At 44.9% G+C, this 23051-nt stretch overlaps 1 protein-coding gene across 1 annotated transcript in view; it reads left to right on the top strand.

Annotated features, from left to right (window-relative positions):
- Nucleotides 1–23051, top strand: part of LOC111980800 (voltage-gated potassium channel KCNC1) — an 87461-nt gene that overhangs the window by 34918 nt on the left and 29492 nt on the right. Inside the window, exon 2 of the mRNA XM_070449714.1 lies at nt 10538–11498. Coding sequence (XP_070305815.1) covers nt 10538–11498 — 961 coding nt within the window. The remainder of the gene's footprint in view (nt 1–10537; nt 11499–23051) is intronic.

Raw genomic sequence — 23051 nt, 5'->3', positions numbered from 1 at the left:
ACAAACAACTTTGACGCTCATTACTTTTTCTCTATACATGATTTGTGAAGCATCTATGGAGGCTTAAAGGTTTTATGAACGGTTCTTAAAGTTTTTCTTCGATTAAAGTGGACCAGAGATGGCGAAACAGAAAGGAAAATCAGTGTGAGGAGAGGAAGAGGAGGAGAGGAAGAATAGAGGAGGAGAGGAAGCTATAGGAGAGCTGTGAGATTGAGGAGGCATTAATGAAAATTAGGTCACTGACTTGAGTGAGTGTGAGGGAGAGGGCTAGATTGGAGGGGAAAGGAGAGAAAAGAAAAGAGAGCGAGAGATTAACTTTGCGGGAGGGAGGGAGGGAGGGAGGGAGGGAGGGCAAAACAGAGAGAGCTATGGGGATGATGATGAAGCCTGTGCTTGTTTCAGATTTAGATTAGAAATAGTTTAAATGTGGGTAAAATTAGACATTCGGGGTAGGCTTGGGCGTTATACCGTATATAACATATACCGGGGTATTTGGAAATAGTCACGGGATATTTTTTCAATACCATTGAAACGATTTCTTCTAAGTTGTTTTAATATTTTTGAATATTTGTAGCCACTTTTTAAGTATATACCTGCAGTCAACTTGTGCAATACATTCTGGGATAAAGCACATCGCGTTCTTCATTTCACCTGTCACATTATTTTTTCATTAGGAAGCTTACCGGTAGTCCCCAGTCACATGGTGTTTGTTTACAAGCACACAATGATGAGAGACCGGAGCCTTGTGAGTCAATCACTGTTGTGCAGTAAGCGCCAGGTGATCTAGTTACGGTATGGAATTCACAACTAAATGTTTGCCAGCTATATACAGTATCTTAATCGTTATAAGTTAACTGTCTAAAATGTGCTAAATTCTCTGCAGTTGTGCATTTGGTTTGCTAATTTAGTAGCTAGTTATCTAGCTAGATAAGTGGTGAGCTTCTTGCTAAATCAAGCTTCTCTTGGTAACAGCAGAGAATCCCCTCCTGTAACAAGAGCCTTGCTGTCTAATATTTGCTTTGTGCGTGCAGCAAACTGTGAGTAGCATTTTTGTGTTAATTGTATAACTTTATGGGCTGGGATGTCTGTCCTGCAAATAGTTTTGTCTGAGACTGTATAAAATGTGCTCGTTAGCATTTAGCTAGCATTCGCTATGGGAATTTACTTGTACTTGTTAGCATTGCTAAACTTCGGATTACTTGTGTTCAGTGCCAGTATTACGGAATATCCTGCAACGGTACAAGGTAAGTATGAAGCACAGGAGGTTGGTTGCACCTTAATTAGGAAGAATGGTGGAATGGTATCAAACACATGGTCTCCAGGTGTTTGATGCCATGCCATTTGCTTCGTTCCGGCCATTATTATGATCCATTTTCTCCTCAGCAGCCTCATGTGGTATGAAGGTATGACAATCTGGATACCACCCAAACCTGATAAGGGGTGTCTTAGAAAGGATCACATCGTCTTTTCAAATACTCCTAGCTGTCTCACCTCTTCTGATAAGGTCTTTCTCAGCAGTTAGTGATTTTAATATGATTAAAATCAATAACTGTTTAGAAACACCACCGTCATGTCCATTGACAAACCTAAGACCTTTCAAATGTCATTTCTAATTCTTAAGTATTCCTGCTGGTCACTTTTCCAGGCAGACAGATTTACTGAGATCACACGTTTATTTATAAGACGTAACCACTGTAAATAATCACTTATTTATGAAAACAACAATTTATTCATCAGTGCCACCTTCATCTTATGTTTTAATTGAATTCCTACTCTCTCTTAGACATTGGTCCAGTCATTTCTCTCTCTCTCTCTCTCTCTCCCTCTCTCTCTCTGTGTGTTCTCTTCCCCCTCCTCCTCTCCTCTGCTGCAATGTCGAGGGTTTTCATATTGGTGCAGTGTTTAAAGATGTCCTCAGACCATTGCAGTGTTCAGTATGATGCTCAGATCATCATTCATAATGCTATGTGTGTAGTACTAAAGCACTGTTTCGGAAGTCATATTATAGGATGATATGTCTGTCTGTCATAGTGTGCTGTCTGTATGGAGATGTGCTCTGTATTCTGATTTGGAAACAGAAGAGGTCTGTCTGTGTGTGTCTCTGGGTCTGTCTGTGTGACGGACTGACAGACTCACTGCTTGTGTGCGTGCGTGTGTGTGTGTGTGTTAGAGCTCAGAACAATATAGCCTTCAAGACAACCCCATTACTTCAGTGTGACTGAAAACCCACTACTAAGTGTTCTCCTCCCAGCACTACCCTCATCACTGTCACGTTTACATCCGGGTGAGGTAGACCAGGGCTTTGTCTGAAATGGAACCCTGTTCCCTATGTAGTGCACTACTTTTAACCAGGGCCCATGCATCCCCATTCTCCACCCTTCACCCCAAGTGCACATGTGCACACTTCCCTGCATGCATTTAAAAGCATTGGATTGGTGTAAGCATTGGTTGGAGGAGTTTGCACCATTTTAAAACCCATACACTTCAGGAGAAGGGTGGAGGTAGAGATTTGGCCATCCCTCTGACTTGACCTGTACCAGAAGGGCTGTCTGCCTGTCCATCAGTAGGTGTGTTGTTAGTCTGACTGGGTCCCACATGGCACCATTTTCCCTATATAGTGCACTACCTTTGACAGGACCCTGCACCCTATTCCACTACATAGTGCACTACTTTTGACCAGAGCCTTATGAGTCCTGGTCAACAGTAGTGCACTGTGTAGAGAATAGGATGCCATTTGGAACACAGACGTACTGTATCATCTCAGGGACTCCCTAGGGAGCTTTCAGGCGCTTTAAGACGCGATGTGCTCAATGACCCTACAGGGTCTTCGCCTCCCTCTCAAAGCTTATTCGAGGAGGTCAGAGGGGCGGGACCTTCGATTCGTTCCTCCAATGAGGGGAAGGTGAAGAATTGAGGGAACAAAGATGGAGGAAACAAGGACTGAGGAAGTAAGGATTTGACGGCACAGTCATGGACTCAAGGTTAGGAGGATAGTAGGAGCCTGTGTGCTACTAGAAGAGGGGAACATCTCACCCTGCAACTGCAAGGGCCAGGGGAAAGGCATGCTTTTGCTCCAGCCAAGGTTACATAGGCACACATAGTCATCTATCATAAAACATGCATGTCAAGGGAGGGGACCGTTAAATGTTTGATAAAGCAACAGAAAGAGAAAGATCCAATGGAAAGAGAAGCGAGATTTGCACACACAGATGACAAAAAAAAAAGTGTCCCCAAAAGTGGAGCTTGAGTGCTTTAGGATGGCGAGGCAGGTGACATCACAGGCGATGGGCGGCGGTGTCTCTAGTCGGCACGGAAACGGGTCTCCTCATCATCAGCGTTTCCAGGCCACAGTGAGATGAGATGAGGCTCGTTAAATGAGTTCATGTTAATAGGCTGGGGGAATTAAGCAGTTCTCCCAGGAGTATCCAGACCACTCATTTGGGCTGTTTTTTTTATTTTATTCATCTGTTATGAGAAGATTGACCCGACTGCTGCTATTTGAGACGCATCCTCAAAGACATCTATAATATAATGTACTGTATTAAGGGTATATATACACTGGAGCCACTTGTCATTTTGGGCTGGGTCGGTTGAGCATGTGTAGGTTTTTGTATTTTTGAAAAAATTTGAGGGATTTTGTTGTGTGTGTGTACCTATATGTTTTAAGGTTGTGTAGTATGAAATGCAAGCTGCCTATCCAGATGTACGTGTGTCTCTCTATACGGAGATCTGAGCAGGCATTTTGCAAGACGACTGTACTCTGCAGCCAGGGCTCTGGAAGGACCCCGATACATTCAGGCAGCTTACTGCATAGACCAGAGAGAGAGGGAAGGGGAGAGAGAGCCAGAGGAGGAGTGTGGAGCTATGGGAGAGCTAAAGATCTAGAAGTAGAGAGAGTGAGAGAGATTTTTGTGAGAAAGAAAGGGGAGGAGGAAGAGGATAGCGAAGGAACAGAGAGGGGAGGGTAACACTGCAGAGGGGGAAACAGCAGCAGCTCCACACACACACGTATATAAGTGACTGTAATGACGTGTTACATAAAGGGAATTCATTGGGTGGCAGAGAGAGAGAGAGAGGCATATAGAGACAGAGGCAGAGAAATAAAAAAAAGAGGCAGAGAAAAAGGCTGAGCAATATGGCCTAAAGAAAATCAAACTTATGGGCAATTCACAACATATATATCTTGATTTTTAAAACAGTTTTCTCTAAATAAGCTTTGTTGTACAATTAAAGGTAAAATACACTGCATTTTAAACAGTGAGCAATACTTTAATGAATTCAGGGCTTGTGAAAGTATACATTGGCTACTTAGGCCTTCCACAATAATAAGACCCACAAATAATGTCTTTATTTTATCAAAATAGTTTAACTGTGTATGAAAATGGCCTTTTTGTTACAAATTTTACCAGAACCATGCCTAATGCACATTCACTAATAATGATCAACTTGTTGTAGCAGGCATTATATAAAATGAACACAGGTCTCATAAACAATCTCTCAAGCACAAGCCCACATGCTAGTGAGAAGCCAGCTAATCTTTATAGTCTAGCCAACTTGGATCTATTTGCTAACTAACAAGGTAGAACAGTCAAATTGTTATGAACACACCATTCTGTCCGTCTCCCCACTGTTTGAACAGCATGCCAGCCTGTCCACTTTGTTCTTAAGTTTTTGTTTTTGCATCATTTACTTTTGGTTTTGTACACCAGCTTCAAACAGCTTAAAATGCTATATTTTTTGTTAATCGAAAATATATTTCACAGCTGTTTAGATGGTACAATGATTCTCTACACTATACTTGCTTGTTTTGTCACATAAACTGAAATTAGGCAAACTATTAGAATGTTAGCAACCAAGAAATGGCGGAGCGATTTCTGCATAATGCATCTTTTAAGTTTTCCTCTATTATAGTAAAATAATGTGTCACTGTGTTTTGCTGTCCTTATGAGCGATTCTGTTGGACCAAACCGCAAATGCAAATGGCGAGTAGAAACCGCATGTTGTCACAGAGGAAGAAGTTATTTTTCCTATTTGTTGTTCTCAGTGGCAGGGGGAGGAGTTTGGTGTTTGTGTGTAATTTGGAAGGTGCACAGTCACAGCAGAAGGAGTGAGACCAAAAAGACAACACGAGAACAAGTGGACATAAACCTCCATAAAAAAAATACAGGCATTTGGAATATCGTGCTAAAACATACAGTGGGGAGAACAAGTATTTGATACACTGCCAATTTTGCAGGTTTTCCTACTTACAAAGCATGTAGAGGTCTGTAATTTTTTATCATAGGTACACTTCAACTGTGAGAGACGGAATCTAAAACAAAAATCCAGAAAATCACATTGTATGATTTTTAAGTAATTAATTTGCATTTTATTGCATGACATAAGTAATGTTGATCACCTACAACCAGTAAGAATTCCGGCTCTCACAGACCTGTTCGTTTTTCTTTAAGAAGCCCTCCTGTTCTCCACTCATTACCTGTATTACTGCACCTGTTTGAACTCGTTACCTGTATAAAAGACACCTGTCCACACACTCAATCAAACAGACTCCAACCTCTACAATGGCCAAGACCAGAGAGCTGTGTAAGGACATCAGGGATAAAATTGTAGACCTGCACAAGGCTGGGATGGGCTACAGGACAATAGGCAAGCAGCTTGGTGAGAAGGCAACAACTGTTGGCGCAATTATTAGAAAATAGAAGAAAATAGAAGAAGTTCAAGATGATGGTCAATCACCCTCGGTCTGGGGCTCCATGCAAGATCTCACCTCGTGGGGCATCAATGATCATGAGGAAGTTGAGGGATCAGCCCAGAACTACACGGCAGGACCTGGTCAATGACCTGAAGAGAGCTGGGACCACCGTTTCAAAGAAAACCATTAGTAACACACTACGCCGTCATGGATTAAAATCTCCTGCAGCGCACGCAAGGTCGCCCTGCTCAAGCCAGCGGCATGTTCCAGGCCCGTCTGAAGTTTGCCAATGACCATCTGGATGATCCAGAGGAGGAATGGGAGAAGGTCATGTGGTCTGATGAGACAAAAATAGAGCTTTTTTTGGTCTAAACTCCACTCGCCGTGTTTGGAGGAAAGAAGAAGGATGAGTACAACCCCAAGAACACCATCCCAACCGTGAAGCATGGAGGTGGAAACATCATTCTTTGGGGATGCTTTCTGCAAAGGGTACAGGATGACTGCACCGTATTGAGGGGAGGATGGATGGGCCATGTATCGCGATATCTTGGCCAACAACCTCCTTCCCTCAGTAAGAGCATTGAAGATGGGTCGTGGCTGGGTCTTCCAGCATGACAACGACCCGAAACACACAGCCAGGGCAACTAAGGAGTGGCTCCGTAAGAAGCATCTCAAGGTCCTGGAGTGGCCTAGCAGTCTCCAGACCTGAACCCAAAATAAAATCTTTGGAGGGAGCTGAAAGTCCGTATTGTCCAGCGACAGCCCCGACACTGAAGGATCTGGAGAAGGTCTGTATGGAGGAGTGGGCCAAAATCCCTGCTGCAGTGTGTGCAAACCTGGTCAAGAACTACAGGAAACGTATGATCTCTGTAATTGCAAACAAAGGTTTCTGTACCAAATATTAGTTCTGCTTTTCTGATGTATCAAATACTTATGTCATGCAATAAAATGCAAATTAATTACTTAAAAATCATACAATGTGATTTTCTGGATTTTTGTTTTAGATTCCGTCTCTCACAGTTGAAGTGTACCTATGATAAAAATTACAGACCTCTACATGCTTTGTAAGTAGGAAAACCTGCAAAATCGGCAGTGTATCAAATACTTGTTCTCCCCTCTGTACATTTGAATGAATCAGATGAATTCAATATATCGCTGAGCCATAGTTGAGGCTGGGTTGTGGATTGGTTAGGTTGAGGCTTGGTTGAGTTAGTTTGGGTTGAGGTTGTGTTTGGTTGAGGCTGGGCAGAAGTTGGGTGAGGTTATGTTGAGTTGAAGCTGGGTTGGGTTTAGGTCGGTTGTGTGAGAAAGAGTGAGGTTCTGTGTGCCTGAGATGAACAGATACTGTTGGGCTCCCAAGTGGTGCAGCGGTCTAAGGCACTGCATCTCAGTGCAAGAGTTGTGCAGTGCAGTTTCTGGTGCAGTTTCTGGTTTGAATCCAGGCTGCATCACATCCAACTGTGATTGGGAGTCCAATAGGGCGGCGCACAATTGGCCCTGCGTCGTCCAGGTTTGGCTGGGGTAGGCCGTCATTGTAAATAAGAATTTGTTCTTAACTGATTTGCCTAGTTAAATAAAGTTTTAATTAAAAATACTATTGATCCAGAGGGGCCGATAGGAGAAAAGGCCTGGTGCTTTAAACTGGCATGCCGGCTCAATCAATAGACATTTATCTATGTGAGAGCGAACATGACATCTCTGTTTTCTTAAGGGTGGCCGCGCATTGCCCACAGCATCGTAACTCACTAACCCCCATCTCTCTCTTTCTCTCCATCTCCCTCTTCCTCTTTCCACCACTCTCTGTCTCTACTGTACAGTCACACTCCATCTTGAACCCCGTCTCCCACCGTTTTCTACCTCCGCCTCTCTTTTCCTCTAGCTCTCTCCCTCCCTCTTTCTGTCTCAGTGCAGCTTCAATGAGATTGCAGCATAATGCCCATACTGTATTAGCTGCATCTCTCTCTCTCATTTATGGTCTGTTGTTCATGGTGTCTGGCGCCACCTATCTTCCGTCTCTTATCAGAAGCACAGGTCTGAATGCACACCACAGTACCACTGCAATGACCCAAAACGCAGCACAGCCACCCTTCACTCTATATATATATATATATATATATATATATAGCTACCCATCAGAGAACATTAATTCAGCTTTCAGCTAAATACTGTTTATTTACATTCACTGTCAGCTGATAGGCCAAAGCTATTCTCATTGACGAGAAGTAAGGAGAATTTCGAGAGATTCTTGGAGGTATCTATTCTCGAGACATTACTGTAATATTGCGTATTTCTCACGTCTGGAATGCAACCTCAGCACGACACTCGTTCTACAGTTGCCCCCCTCTAAGCAGGGGAGTGTAAACATAATTATCCTTGAACCCAACATGCATATAGTAAAAATACTAATAGCTGAGCAATGTTTCTGAAACAGCTGAAATGTACAGACATTTTCATTATATTTTAAACTCGTTTTATTGAGTGTTCACCTGATATTGCATTAACCTGTTATATTCTAAAATTGTCGCCGTAGCTTTAAGCTTTAAAAAAGGGAAGCTCAACGGTGTTGACTTACATGATATTAAGAAAAATGAACTTGTATTTTCGTATGAGGGGTGAACGTTCATGTTTAATATGCTAACATTACTAGCTAGCTAGCCCAATAATGGGCGAAAGGAGCCAAGGACCTTACATGTTCTGTTTAAAGGTGAATCAGCACTGGAAGCCAAAACAGGCTAACGCTCCATCTCAATTGCGGCACGGTTCTAGAAACATAAATCTCTCTACTTTCACAAATGTAAAATACACACTGCTTTTAACTGTTGCAGCAGGCAGTATTTTTCAGTGACAACACGTTTGTGGCGTCCATCTTCCGTTTACACAAGGTATTCGGAGACGCATATAAATAATTAGCACAGGTAGTCCACTCTTTCTTCCGTCTGTTTTCCGTAAACATGCGCTGTAACATGGACATATGGCTGTGTGTCAACCTTAACCCTTTTAAGGAGTCTAGTAATTGAACTTATTTTGTATTTTTACTATTTCTCGCTGATATGAAGTATACGTTACTTTTGTTTCCAAAACCGTACTACAAGCGATGCATGCTCATTTTTAGAGGAAGCGCCGCACTTTTAACAAAACTCCCCTGGTCAGAATATAACGTTACTATCGTCAAAAGGTGATAAAGCAGTTACTGTCTATGAATGGGGTATTAGCTAGCTAGCTAGCTGTGTTATTGTCTTGCAAACTACATTTAATGTGTGTACAAACGAGAAAGTAAACCCTTTAATTGTCTGCACATGCGTGTGAATTTTTGCATTTTTCAAGAGTAACGTTAATACGTTTTAGCCACAAAGTCATAAAATCGGAATTTAAACCTAACCCACACGGCTAACCTTAAATAACCCTAGCATTAACCACACTGCTAACCCTAATGCCTAAGCCCTAACCTTAAATGAAGACCAAAAAGCAAATTTTTGTGTTCATAAATGTTTACAATATAGCAGCTCAGTTAAAACAATTTGGCTAATCTATATATATATATATATATTTTTTGTCATTTAGCAGACGCTCTTATCCAGAGCGACTTACAGTAGAGTGCATACATTTTTACATACTGAGACAAGGATATCCCTACCGGCCAAGAGCAGACGCTCTTATCCAGAGCGACGTACAGTAGAGTGCATACATTTTATTAAATTTTTTAAATGTATTTATTTTTTTATTTTTTTACATACTGAGACAAGGATATCCCTACCGGCCAAACCCTCCCTAACCCGGACGACGCTATGCCAATTGTGCGTCGCCCCACTGATCTCCCGGTTGCGGCCGGCTGCGACAGAGCCTGGGCGCGAACCCAGCCCAGCCTGGGCGCGAACCCAGAGACTCTGGTGGCGCAGCTAGCACTGCGATGCAGTGCCCTAGACCACTGCGCCACCCGGCGCCATTTCCTTTTTTTGAAGATCAAAGGGTATTAAATTAATTGGAATGACAGAAAATCTGATTGTTTTTGTAATGTAAATATGTAATGTAAATATATAGCCTAATTGTATTATTATCTGTAGTAGAAGCCTACATCCATATATGGCCAGCTATGTAAACTCTAACATTGATTTATGCTGCAATAAATGTTCAATTGGTAATATAAATGTTTGTCTTCTAATGCCTCTTAAGCAGGTTTACATTTATGAGTCTTGTCCTTGAGGCAGAACTGAGTGATTTTGGTGTGTCATCATATTGGTCTCTGACTTGTGGTCAGACTCGCTCAGGCGGAACAAACTGAAATTTGCACCAATGCTCATTTGAATGTCATTGAAAAAACAGAAAGGTGTCAAATACATTTTGCGCAAACGTCTTTTCTGAATGTTAAAGTAATCCTAGAAGTAACCATCTAGTTTTTCAAAAGTGTCTATAATCGTATTACAATATTTTTGCTGGTAACATAACGAATTGCGGTCAGAGTTTTTTTTTTTTTGTCATCCATGTAATCCGTTACTCCCCAATCCTAACTGCATGGTTGCTATGTGGTTTGTTCAGTTGACCTGTTGAGTTCATCGGAGTTTCTGTGTAATTGTTGGCGTTAGACCTAAAACTGTGTCTAACATATCTATTCGTGCAACTGGGAACCATTGGTGTTTTTTTTAGCAGTTTAGGTTAACCTCTGTTGCTGCATGTTTTCTGTGATACCGTATGTGAATGACATTCATCTGTAAATCCATGTGATCCTTTGGGTTAGGCTTCGGTGAGAATTCAATGAGCCCAAGAAACATAATCCTGTAACTGGCATCTAAGTAAACAAACTTGAACCTAACCATCTTTCTCTCTCTCTCCCTCTCTCTTCTCCTCCAGTACTGTGCGTTCCTCTCCCTTCTGTTCATCCTCATCTCCATCACCACCTTCTGCTTGGAGACGCACGAGGCCTTCAACACCATCTACAACAAAACAGAAAACGTGACGGTGGGCAATGTGACGCGTCAGGAGATCGTCTACGAGGTGGTGACCGATGGCTGGCTCACCTATGTGGAGGGAACGTGCGTCATCTGGTTCACCATTGAGGTCATGATGCGCGTGATCTTCTGCCCCTGCAAGAAGGAGTTCTTCAGTAGCACCCTCAATATCATTGACTTTATTGCCATCATGCCCTTCTACCTGGAGGTGGCGCTGAGCGGTCTGGATTCCAAAGCCGCCAAAGACGTGTTGGGCTTCCTGCGAGTGGTGCGCTTCGTCAGGATCCTGCGTATCTTCAAGTTGACGCGTCACTTCGTGGGCCTGCGGGTGCTGGGCCACACGCTCCGCGCCAGTACCAACGAGTTCCTCCTCCTCATCATCTTCCTCGCCCTCGGAGTGCTCATCTTCGCCACCATGATCTACTACGCTGAGCGCATCGGCGCCGACCCTGATGACCCTACGGCCGCCAAACACACAAACTTCAAGAACATCCCCATTGGCTTCTGGTGGGCTGTGGTCACCATGACCACTCTGGGCTACGGGGACATGTACCCCGAGACGTGGTCGGGGATGCTGGTGGGCGCGCTGTGCGCCCTGGCGGGGGTGCTGACCATCGCCATGCCTGTGCCCGTCATCGTCAACAACTTTGGCATGTACTACTCACTGGCCATGGCCAAGCAGAAGCTGCCCAAGAGGAAGGGCAAGCACATCCCTCGGCCCACCATGCCGGGCTCGCCCAACTACTGCAAGCCAGACGCCCTGGCCATGGCCACCGCCGGGCCGGGGATGGTGGGCTCAGGCAGCCTGGGGGGAGGGGACTGCCCTCTGGCTCAGGAGGAGATCATCGAGATCAACAGGACAGGTGAGTAGATCAGGGGAGGGAGGAGAGGGATGGAGGGAGGGAAGGGGAGGAGAGGCATGCGTGTGTGTGTGTGTGTGTGTGTGCATGCACCTGTGTGTTTGAGTGTGAGGATGCAGTATATTTGGAATCTATCTAGAGTGACTGACTGCTGGTGACCTGCAGCATCCCTCACACTAATATTATGATCAAATTACCCCGATCACTCTCTCTACATGATGTGGTGTCTCGGCTTGTCTCTGAGTCACATATAACTAACCCAATGTACCAAAACATATAACCCATGTCTGAATCACTGTACTGTAGTTAAGGTACTGGAAATAGCACTCTGTCAGATTATGGTTCCCACCCATCACAATCCTCCCTTTCTACCATGACCGCATGTGTGGGTATGTGGTGTGTGTGTGTGTGTTTCCATCCCTCTCCAGTATGTAGAGTTAACCAGATTAGAGAGTGTGGGGAGAAATGAAGTGGATGTGTAACCATGTTAAATAGGGAAGCTGAGGCCACACACACAAGCTGATGAAGTCAGATAGACACCGTAACTCTGTATAGAGCAGGGTGATCCCATAATCTAACCCCTCCCCCCCCAGCCACCCCTCCACCCTCATCCTTCTCTCTCTGCTGGGGAGCTCTCAACACGTCGGCTTTAACGTTTATAAATATTTGGTTGGGAAGATTGGCCTGTCAAAACGCTGTTTGACAGTGGACAGAAAAGCAATTAAACTGGAAGAGTAGAGCGGGGTGTTGATGGGTGGAGGGTTGGGGGGGTGGATTGAGAGAAGGATTAGTTATGACAAGGGAGAAGTTGAGAAGCATGTAAAATGGCATTAGAGAGGGACCCTCAATTTACACATGTAGGCTACTCAGAGCCTGACACACACATGTGCACACACACACACACACACTAGGGATGGGCACGAGTACTCAAGTACTGGAATCGGTGGTTGTACTCAATTAAATATTGAGTACTCAAAATGTTCAAATGCAACTGTTTAGCAGGTTACATTTTAAAAGCGCTGACAACATGTCTGTCAGATGTGAGTATGTCAAGGGCAGTGAATGTGAAAGTTGTGTATCAGAACAACCAGTAATTGGAACAACCGATGGCATACCACAAGCTTTTTTTGCCTTCAGCCATGTTTAACGCAAACATGCCAGTACTGTACATTTGGTTTCCTGAGAGTACTCGAACACAGACATTGCTTCATATTACCCATCCCTAAAACACGCACTTGCGCACACACAAACACACACAAACACACACAAACACACACACACACACACACACACACACACACACACACACACCTGTCTCTTATACACATCTAGATGTGTATAAGAGACAGCACACACACACACACACACACACACACACACACACACACACACACACACACACAGTGTTCCCATAGACTTCCAATCATTGAGCCAATGGCTATCCATTTAAAAGCGCATCTTGGCAGAAATATATATATAAAATATCACATCATATTTTTTTGTAGTGGTGGCAAAAATGTAGCAGCGGTGGGCCACTGCTGCTAAATGAATATAGGGGAAACACTGCACTCACACACACACACACACTTACATACATTTGCACATCATATAGGCCTATTTCCTTCTTGCACTAGCCATCCCCCCACACTAGTAATAAATAGACGTGTGTGTGTGTGTGTGTGTGTGTGTGTGTGTGTGTGTGTGTGTGTGTGTGTGTGTGTGTGTGTGTGTGGACATGCCAGTCCCGATCAGCTGGTGAGTTCACACAACCGAAAGAGCTCCTTCTGTCAGCACAGCTTACAGCCCAGGAGGTGAGACAAGTGTAGCGCAGTTAGTAGTCCTGTGTAGCTCAGTTGGTAAGGCATGGCTGCTTGCAACGCTAGGATTGTGGGTTCAACTCCCACGGGGGACCAGTACGACAATGTATGCACTCCCTACTGTAAGTCTGCTAAATGACTAAAATGTAAATAAGAAGGGAGAGGAGAGAGGATTGGTGAGGAGAAGAGGTTGCTACAAAACGTAACAAATACGATAAGAGCAGAGAGGTTTTGACCCTGATCTCTATCCTGTTACTCTTATCTACATTTCAATCGCAGTTTTTCTGTTTTGCTTTCTTTTACGCCATCTAGGCTCAGTCTGTTTGAAAGTTCTAGGGTCAGTTACCGGGAAACAGATTAAGCCTAGTCCTAGACTAAAAAAAATATTTAATTAAGAATTTCCATTGAACATGCGGTTTAGTCCTGGGAACTTTTATTTCAGCTCGTAAGGCATGATACCAACACTTTACATTTGTACAATCAAGATGGCGGCAGGGCAGTGTCGCTAAGACGTGCGCTGTGACATAACGTCTAGATGCGCTGGGCTTCCTAGCCCAGGATATCCCTGCTGGGTGGACTCGCCACCGGTGATTGGTCGGTCTACTGGGCTCACTGCTGCCTCACTGTGCGGTAGCCTACTGCAAGTTGACTGGGCGCATTGACCATATCCACACACTGGGCGAAATCCCTGTCAGCACATTCCTGCAGCAGCTGTTGGAACGCGCTAGCATTCTAAAATGCTGACCAGACCGCTCGCGTGTGCCATCGCGCGCATGTTGATTTTGTCCAACCACACCAGACGCGATCAAGACACGCAGGTTGAAATATCAAAACGAACTCTGATCCAACTATATTAATTTGGAGACAGGTCGAAAAGCATTAAGCTTGCTGTTGCTATCTAATTTGTCCTGGGATAAATATTAGGTTGTTATTTTACCTGAAATGCACAAGGTCCTCTACTCCAACAATTAATCCACAGATAAAAGGGTAACATTAAACCGAGTTTGATTCTAGTAATCTCTCCTCCTTCAGGCTTCTTGTTTTTTGGACTTTATATGGCAGTTGGTAACCAACTTTAAGGTGCATTACCACCACCAACTGGACTGGAGTGTGGACCTCAGTTCATCTTTCAATCACCCACGTGGGTATGTACTCCTAAAAACCAATGAGGAGATGAGAGAGGCAGGACTTGCAGCGCATCAAGTGTCACAAATAGAACCAAGTTCTATTTTAGCGCCTGGCTACGCAGACTCTCATTGACGTGCGTGAGCAGTGTGGGTGCAATGATTGAATAACATGTATGTGTAAATATTTTGCGACTCGTGCAGTGTGGTCAGCACGTAACTGTCACGAACCGGCTCGAAGCCCGTAACAAAAAGGGATACAACGTGGAGATAAGGAATAACAAAAATATATTTATTAACTGAGGTAACCTACAGTTGAAGTTTACATACACCTCAGCCAAATACATTTAAACTCTGTTTTTCACAATTCCTGACATTTTCTCCAAGTAAAAATTCCCTGTCTTAGGTCAGTTAGGATCACCACTTTATTTTAAGAATGTGAAATGTCAGAATAATAGTTGAGAGTGATTTATTTCAGCTTTATTTTCTTTCATCACATTCCCAGTGGGTAAGAAGTTTACGTACACTCAATTAGTATTTGGTAGCATTGCCTTTAAATTGTTTAACTTGGGTCAAACGTTTTGGGTATCCTTCCACAAGCTTCCCACAACAAGTTGGGTGAATTTTGACCCGTTCCTCTTGACAGAGCTGGTGTAACTGAGTCAGGTTTGTAGGCCTCCTTGCTCGCACACGCTTTTTCAGTTCTGCCCACACATTTTCTATAGGATTGAGGTCAGGGCTTTGTGATGGCCACTCCAATACCTTGACTTTGTTGTTCTTAAGCCATTTTGCCACAACTTTGGAAGTCTGCTTGGGGTCATTGTCCATTTGGAAACACCCATTTGCGACTAAGCTTTAACTTCCTGATTGATGTCTTGAGATGCTGCTTCAATATATCTACGTCATTTTCCTGCCTCATGATGCCATCTATATTGTGTTGTACAACAGTCCCTCCTGCAGCAAAGCACCCCCACAACGTGATGCTGCCACCCCCGTGTTTCACGGTTGGGATGGTGTTCTTCGGCTTGCAAACCTCCCCTTTTTCCTCCAAACATAATGATGGTCATTATGGCCAAATAGTTATATTTTTGTTTCATCAGATCAGAGGACATTTCTCCAAACAGTACGATCTTTGTCCCCATGTGCAGTTGCAAACCGTAGTCTGGCTTTTTTATGGAGGTTTTGGAGCAGTGGCTTCTCACTTGCTGAGCGGCCTTTCAGGTTATGTCGATATAGGACTCGTTTTACTGTGGATATTGTCACGTTCCTGACCTGTTTTCTCTTGTTTTTGTATGTGTTTAGTTGGTCAGGGCGTGAGTTGGGGTGGGCATTCTATGTTATGTGTTTCTATGTTTAGGGTCATTGTCTGTTAGCCTTATATGGTTCTCAATCAGGGACAGGTGGTATTCGTTTCCTCTGATTGAGAATCATATATAGGTAGGCTGTCTCACACTGTTTGTTTGTGGGTGATTGTATTCCGTGTCTGTATGTATGTTCGTACCACACGGGACTGTAGCGTTTGTTTGTAGTCTGTACCTGTTAGTGCGTTCTTCGTGTATTTGTAAGTTCTCATGTTCAGGTCTGTTTAGTTCGTTTTGTATTTTCAAGTATATTTTCGTGTCAGTGTTCGTCTGGTCTATTAAATAAATATTCATTATGTATTCATCACCCGCTGCGCCTTGGTCCGCTCATTAACCACAAGACGACCGTTACAGAATCACCCACCACAAAAGGACCAAGCAGCGTGTGAAACAGCAACAGGACCCACCTACACAGGATTTATGGCAATGGGAGCAGGATCTGGGCTACAGTACGTGGGAGGAGATCGACAGGTGGGCGATCGACCCAGGGCGAATGCCGGAGCCCGCCTGGGATTCTCTGGCGCAGTGCGAGGAGGGATACCGGCGAATGGAGGCAGCACGACGACGCGGTAGGAAGCCTGTGAGTCAGCCCCAAAAAAATTATTGGGGGGGGTGGCTAAAAGTGAGTGTGGCGAAGTCAGGTAGGAGACCTGCGCCTACTCCCTGTACTTACCGTGGAGAGCGAGAGTACGGGCAGACACCGTGTTACGCAGTAGAGCGCATGGTGTCTCCTGTACGTGTGCATAGCCCGGTGCGGTACATACCAGCTCCTCGTATCGGCCGGGCTAGATTGAGTATTGAGCCAGGTGCCATGAAGCCGGCTCAACGCGTCTGGTCTCCAGTGCGTCTCCTCGGGCCGGCTTACATGGCACCAGCCTTACGCATGGTGTCCCCGGTTCGCCTACATAGCCCGGTGCGGGTTATTCCACCTCCCCGCACTGGTCGGGCGACGGGGAGCATACAACCAGGTAAGGTTGGGCAGGCTCAGTGCTCAAGGGATCCAGTACGCCTGCACGGTCCGGTATTTCCGGCGCCACCTCCCCGCCCCAACCCAGTACCACCAGTGCCTACACCACGCACCAGGCTTCCTGTGCGTCTCCAGAGCCCTGTTCCTCCTCCACGCACTAGCCCTGTGGTGCGTGTCTCCAGCCCATTACCACCAGTGCCTACACCACGCACCAAGCCTCCTGTGCGTCTCCAGAGTCCTGTGCGTCCTGTTGCTGCTCCCCGCACTAGCCGAAGGTGCGTGTTCCTAGCCCGGTACCTCAGTTCGGCACCACGCACCAGGCATACGTGCGCCTCAGCCGGCCAGAGTCTGCCGTCTGCCCAACGCCGTCTGAGCTGCCCGTCTGCCCAACGCCGTCTGAGCTGCCCGTCTGCCAAGCACCGTCAGGCTGCCCGTCTGCCAAGCACCGTCAGAGCTGCCCGTCTGCGCAAAGCGCCGTCAGAGCTGCCCGTCTGCCAAGCACCGTCACAGTGACGTCTGCCAACACGTAAGCTGCCGCGCAAGCACCGTCAAGCAGCTGCCCGTCTGCCCAGCCCGTCAAGAGTGCGCCGTCTGTCCCGAGCCGTACGAGCCGCCGTCTGTCAGCCGAGCCGCAGAGCCGCCGTTGTCCGAGCCGTCAGAGCCGCCCGTCTGTCCCGAGCCGTCAGAAGCCGCCGTCTGTCCGAGCCGTCAGAGCGTCTCCGAGCCGCCAACGCGTCTGTCCCGAGCCCGTCAGAGCCGCCGTCTGTCCGGAGCCCGTCAGAGCCGCCCGCCAGACAGGAGCCCGCCAGAGCCTTCAGCCAGACAGGACGCCGCCAGAGCCGTCAGCCAGACAGGCAGCAGCCAGAGCCGTCAGCCAGACAGGAGCACGCCAGAGCGTCAGCCAGACAGGAGCAGCCAGAGCCGTCAGCCAGACAGGAGGCAGCCAGAGCCGTCAGCACAGACAGGAGCAGCCAGAGCCGTCAGCCAGCCAGGAGCAGCCAGAGCCCCGTGAGAGCCAGCCTTCATGAGCCAGCCAGAGCCGTCAGCCAGCCATGAGCAGCCAGAAGCGCAGCCAGCCAATGAGCAGCCAGAGCCGAGTCAGCCAGCCATGAGCAGACCAGAGCCGTCAGCCAGCACTGAAGCAGCCAGAGACCGTCAGCCAGCCATGACGCAGCCGTAGAGCCAGGCAGCAGAGCGCAGCCAGCCATGAGCAGCCAGAGCCGTCAGCCAGCCATGACACCAGAGCCGTCAGCCAGCCATGAGCCAGGCCAGAGCCGCGTCAGCCAGCCATGGAGCTGTCGTCCTCAGTCCGGAGCTGCCGTCCCTCAGTCCGCGAGCTGCCGTCCCTCAGTCCGGAGCCTGCCCTTAATCCCGTGGGTTAAATTGGAGGGTGGTCATTGGGAGGAGGCTACAAAGCGGGGATTGACTATGGTGGGCTGGGGACCACGCCCAGTAGCCTGAGCCGCCACCGTGGACAGATGCTCACCCAGACCCTCCCTAAGACTTTATGCTGGTGCGCCCGGAGTTCGCACCTTGAGGGGGGGGGGAGGTTATGTCACGTTCCTGACCTGTTTTTCTCTTGTTTTTGTATGTGTTTAGTTGGTCAGGGCGTGAGTTGGGGTGGGCATTCTATGTTATGTGTTTCTATGTTTAGGTTCATTGTCTGTTAGCCTTATATGGTTCTCAATCAGGGACAGGTGGTATTCATTTCCTCTGATTGAGAATCATATATAGGTAGGCTGTCTCACACTGTTTGTTTGTGGGTGATTGTCTTCCGTGTCTGTATGTATGTTCGTACCACACGGGACTGTAGCGTTTGTTTGTAGTCTGTACCTGTTCGTGCGTTCTTCGTGTATTTGTAAGTTCTCATGTTCAGGTCTGTTTAGTTCGTTTTGTTGTTTTGTATTTTCAGGTATATTTTCGTGTCAGTGTTCGTCTGGTCTATTAAATAAATATTAATTATGTATTCATCACCCGCTGCGCCTTGGTCCGCTCATTCACCACAAGACGACCGTTACAGATATAGATACTTTTGTACCTGTTTTCTCCAGCGTCTTCACAAGGTCCTTTGCTGTTGTTCTGGGATTGATTTGCACTTTTCGCACCAAAGTACGTTCATCTCTAGGAGACAGAACGCGTCTCCTTCCTGAGTGGTATGACGGCTGCGTGGTCCCATGGTGTTTATACTTGTATACTATTGTTTGTACAGATGAACGTGGTACCTTCAGGCGTTTGGAAATTGCTCCCAAGGATGAACCAGACTTGTGGAGGTCTACAATTTTTTTTCTGAGGTCTTGGCTGATTTCTTTAGATTTTCCCATGATGTCAAGCAAAGAGGCACTGAGTTTGAAGGTAGGCCTTGAAATACATCCACAGGTACACCTGCAAATGACTCGAATGTTATCAATTAGCCTATCAGACGCTTCTAAAGCCATGACATAATTTTCTGAAATTTTCCAAGCTGTTTAAAGGCACAGTCAACTTAGTGTATGTATATTTCTGACCAACTGGAATTCTGATACAGTGAATTATAAGTTAAATAATCAGTCTACATTTTTTGGGGAAAAATTGTGTCATGCACAAAGTAGATGTCCTGACCGACTTGCCAAAACTATAGTTTGTTAACAAGAAATTTGTGGAGTGGTTGAAAAACACGTTTTAATGACTCCAACCTAAGTGTATGTAAAATTCTGACTTCAACTGTATATGCAAATAAACAATGGTGTGTGTAATCAGTAGTGAAAGTGAGTGGTCTTGTGTATAGATCTGATAATGAGGAGTGTTGAAAGATGCCAAAGCATGCCTGCCACAACCAAAATCAAACAGTGTGTCTGCATGGAGGGAGCCTCTTCAATGAATGGGGAAGAGGTGTATTTATCCCGGGACACACCCGGGGCCAGGTGTGTCCCATTTTGCTGACGACCCTCCCGGCTCCGCCCACCGAAATCCTATTAAGGAAAACAAGAGCAAAGAGAAAGAATACGGCAGACAGAGTGGAAGGGCTGTCACAGTAACCAACGCACGAACGCTCGGGCACCCACTTGGTTTCTAACGCTACTAGACCTGTAGGCTACAGCATTTTTAGGGCATTTAAGGTTTCAAAAGACTGACTCAGCATATTTTAATGTTTTCTTTCTGTTTTAGTGAACTGTTGGATTCAGTGGTTAAAATGGGTATTTTTGTACAAATGGTTTTAATTGCTGTGTACATGGGTTATGGCTTATTGTCATTCAGACTATGCAATCTCATCTCCCTAACCCAGAGATACCGCTAAACTCTACTTTAACTGATGGTATAGCATCAGTTATCCCATTGTGTTACCATTTGACTCCTACTGTGACATGTTCATAAAACATTTCCATCTACAGGGTTTGGTCTGGCTAAAAACTGTGTTTGTTGTATCAGATGACTGTAGTTTGGATTATTTGAAATCATCAAAGTGCAGAGAGATTTTAGGAAGGAACAAATCATGGTGTTTTATTATTCTTCTGCTTTTGGTGTCAGGAAACATTCACCCAAACCCAGGCCCATTGGCTATGGATCAGGAAACATTCATCCAAACCCAGGCCCATTGGCTATGGATCAGGAAAATGTCATCAAACCAGGCAATTTGGGTATGGATCAGGAAACATTCACCCAAACCCAGGCCCATTGGCTATGGATCAGGAAACATTCACCCAAACCCAGGCCCATTGGCTATGCTGGAAATTGACATGATAAAAGTCTAGGTTCACACTGCTGACCCAGATGTCTTAGTTCTGTCTGAGACCTGGCTTAAGAAATCAGTCTCAAGGCTTGGATGGTTATAATGTTTATCGATGTGACTGACGAAGTAAGGGGGGACGTATAGCCATCTATATTAGACAGATATTCGGTTACTGAACTAAGGTCTTTATCTACACCAAAACAGTTTGAGTTTTTATCATTGAAACTGCAGTTATCGAAAGCTGTGAATTTAGATTTAATAGGATAATATAGAAATCTGCAAAAGTAGAATCCCTGGATTCTCTGGCTGAACTGATGCGTGGTTGGGGGGAAAATGAAATGGTCCTTTAAACTGGGACTGGTTATCTCCAAACTCCGAGGCCATAAGAGGACTGTGAAATACACTGAATTTTACTCAAATTATAAATGCAGTCACAAGACTCAATCCAAAAGACATCTCTTAAGTCAACACTTATTGATGTTATTAACAATCCCCATAAATACTCGGCCGTTGGTATTTTCCCTAATGATTTAAGTGATCATTGTGTAGTTGCTTGCATTAAAGACACCAAAAAGTGCACCCCTCGGTTCATAGTACCAACAAAATGTTACGCAGTTCTGTGAGCAGGCATTCCTGCAGCCTACGTCTGGAAAGCAGCCTACGTCACGCCTTTACATAAGGGTGGACATCCATCCCTGTTGGATAACTATCGTCTCATATGTCTGCACTGGCAAATGTTTTGGAAAACCTCGTGAACTCGCAGTTGAAAGAATTTCTTTATAATAACTCAGTTTTATCTAAATTCCAGTCGGGTTTTAGAGCCAAGCGTAGTACAATTATTGCAGTAATTAAGGTTGTAGGGGATATTCTAGATGCTCAGGACAAGACAAATCACTGCGTTTCACTTTTTATTGACTTATCGAAGGCCTTGGACACTGTTGACCATGCCCTGTATAGACTAAAAAAGGTTGGTTTAAGTGTTGATGCATTGGATTGGTTCCAGAACTACCTTTCTGACAGAACACAGTGTGTAGCTCAGGAGGGTGTGACATCTGCGTTTACAAGGCTTACAAAAGGAGTTCCCCAGGGCTCAATTCTAGGTCTGATCCTTTTTACACGGTATATACATGAAATAGGGAAGACTGTTGACTCTGCAAATCTCCATCTGTATGCTGATGACACAATTATTTATTCTAGCGCATCTAATATTGAGAAGGCTTTTACAGGACTTACAGTTTGGCTTTTGATGTTATTCAAAGGCAGCTTTTCCAATTGAAACTTGTGCTTAATGCAAGGAAAACAAAATGTATGGTTGTCTCTTCCCTGAAAGTGTAACAATCGTCGTAATCCTCCTCGTCTGAGGAGGAGCAAGGATCAGACCAATATGCAGCGTGGTATGTATCCATATTTATTAGAATACTTTTCTAGACGANATCGTCGTAATCCTCCTCGTCTGAGGAGGAGCAAGGATCAGACCAATATGCAGCGTGGTATGTATCCATATTTATTAGAATACTTTTCTAGACGAACAAAACAATAAAAAAAACGAAACCAACGACGCTACAGTCCTGAACAAGTGAACAATGAAAAAACAATGAACGCACGAACAGGAACAATCACCCACAAACAAACAGTGAGAACAGCCTACCTTAATATGGTTCCCAATCAGAGACAACGTAAAACACCTGCCTCTGATTGAGAACCATATCAGGCTAGTTAGACAACCCTAAACCAATGAAAACACATAACATGGAATATACCCACCCAGCTCAAGTCCTGACCAACTAAACAAAGACTAAACAAAGGAAATAAGGTCAGGAACGTGACAGAAAGTGAACAGATGGAGTCACTTGCAGATTTGACCTATAAAGGCCAGTAAATTGGTTGGGGCACCTCCTATAAGTATCTATGGATCTGGTTTGATGAAAAGCTGCATTTTAAACAGCACATTGATAACTTGACCAAGAAACTGAAGTTGGGTTTTTATTTTAGGAACAAATCTTGCTCAATGTTTTATTTATATATATATAAATATATATATACAGTTGAAGTCGGAAGTTTACATATACTTAGGTTGGAGACATTAAAGCTCATTTTTCAACCACTCCACACATTTCTTTTTAACAAACTATAGTTTTGGCAAGTCGGTTAGGACATCTACTTTATGCATGACACAAGTAATTTTCCCAACAATTGTTTACAGACAGATTATTTCACTTATAATTCACTGTATCACAATTCCAGTGGGTCAGAAGTTTACATACACTAAGTTGACTGTGTATGGAAAAATTCCAGAAAATGATGTCTTGGCTTTAGAAGCTTCTGATAGGCTAATTGACATAATTTGAGTCAATTGGAGGTGTACCTGTAGATGTATTTCAAGGCCTACCTTCATACTCAGTGCCTCTTTGCTTGACATCATGGGAAAATCAAAATAAATCAGTAAAGACCTAAAAAAAATAATTGTAGACCTCCACAAGTCTGGTTCATCCTTGAGAGCAATTTCCAAACGCCTGAAGGTGCCACGTTCATCTATACAAACAATAGTACGCAAGTATAAACACCATGGGACCACGCAGCC

This window comes from Salvelinus sp. IW2-2015, linkage group LG20 (assembly GCF_002910315.2).
Source record: "Salvelinus sp. IW2-2015 linkage group LG20, ASM291031v2, whole genome shotgun sequence".
Classification (NCBI taxonomy): Eukaryota; Metazoa; Chordata; class Actinopteri; order Salmoniformes; family Salmonidae; genus Salvelinus; species Salvelinus sp. IW2-2015.
This window is presented reverse-complemented; position numbering and strand designations above follow the sequence as displayed.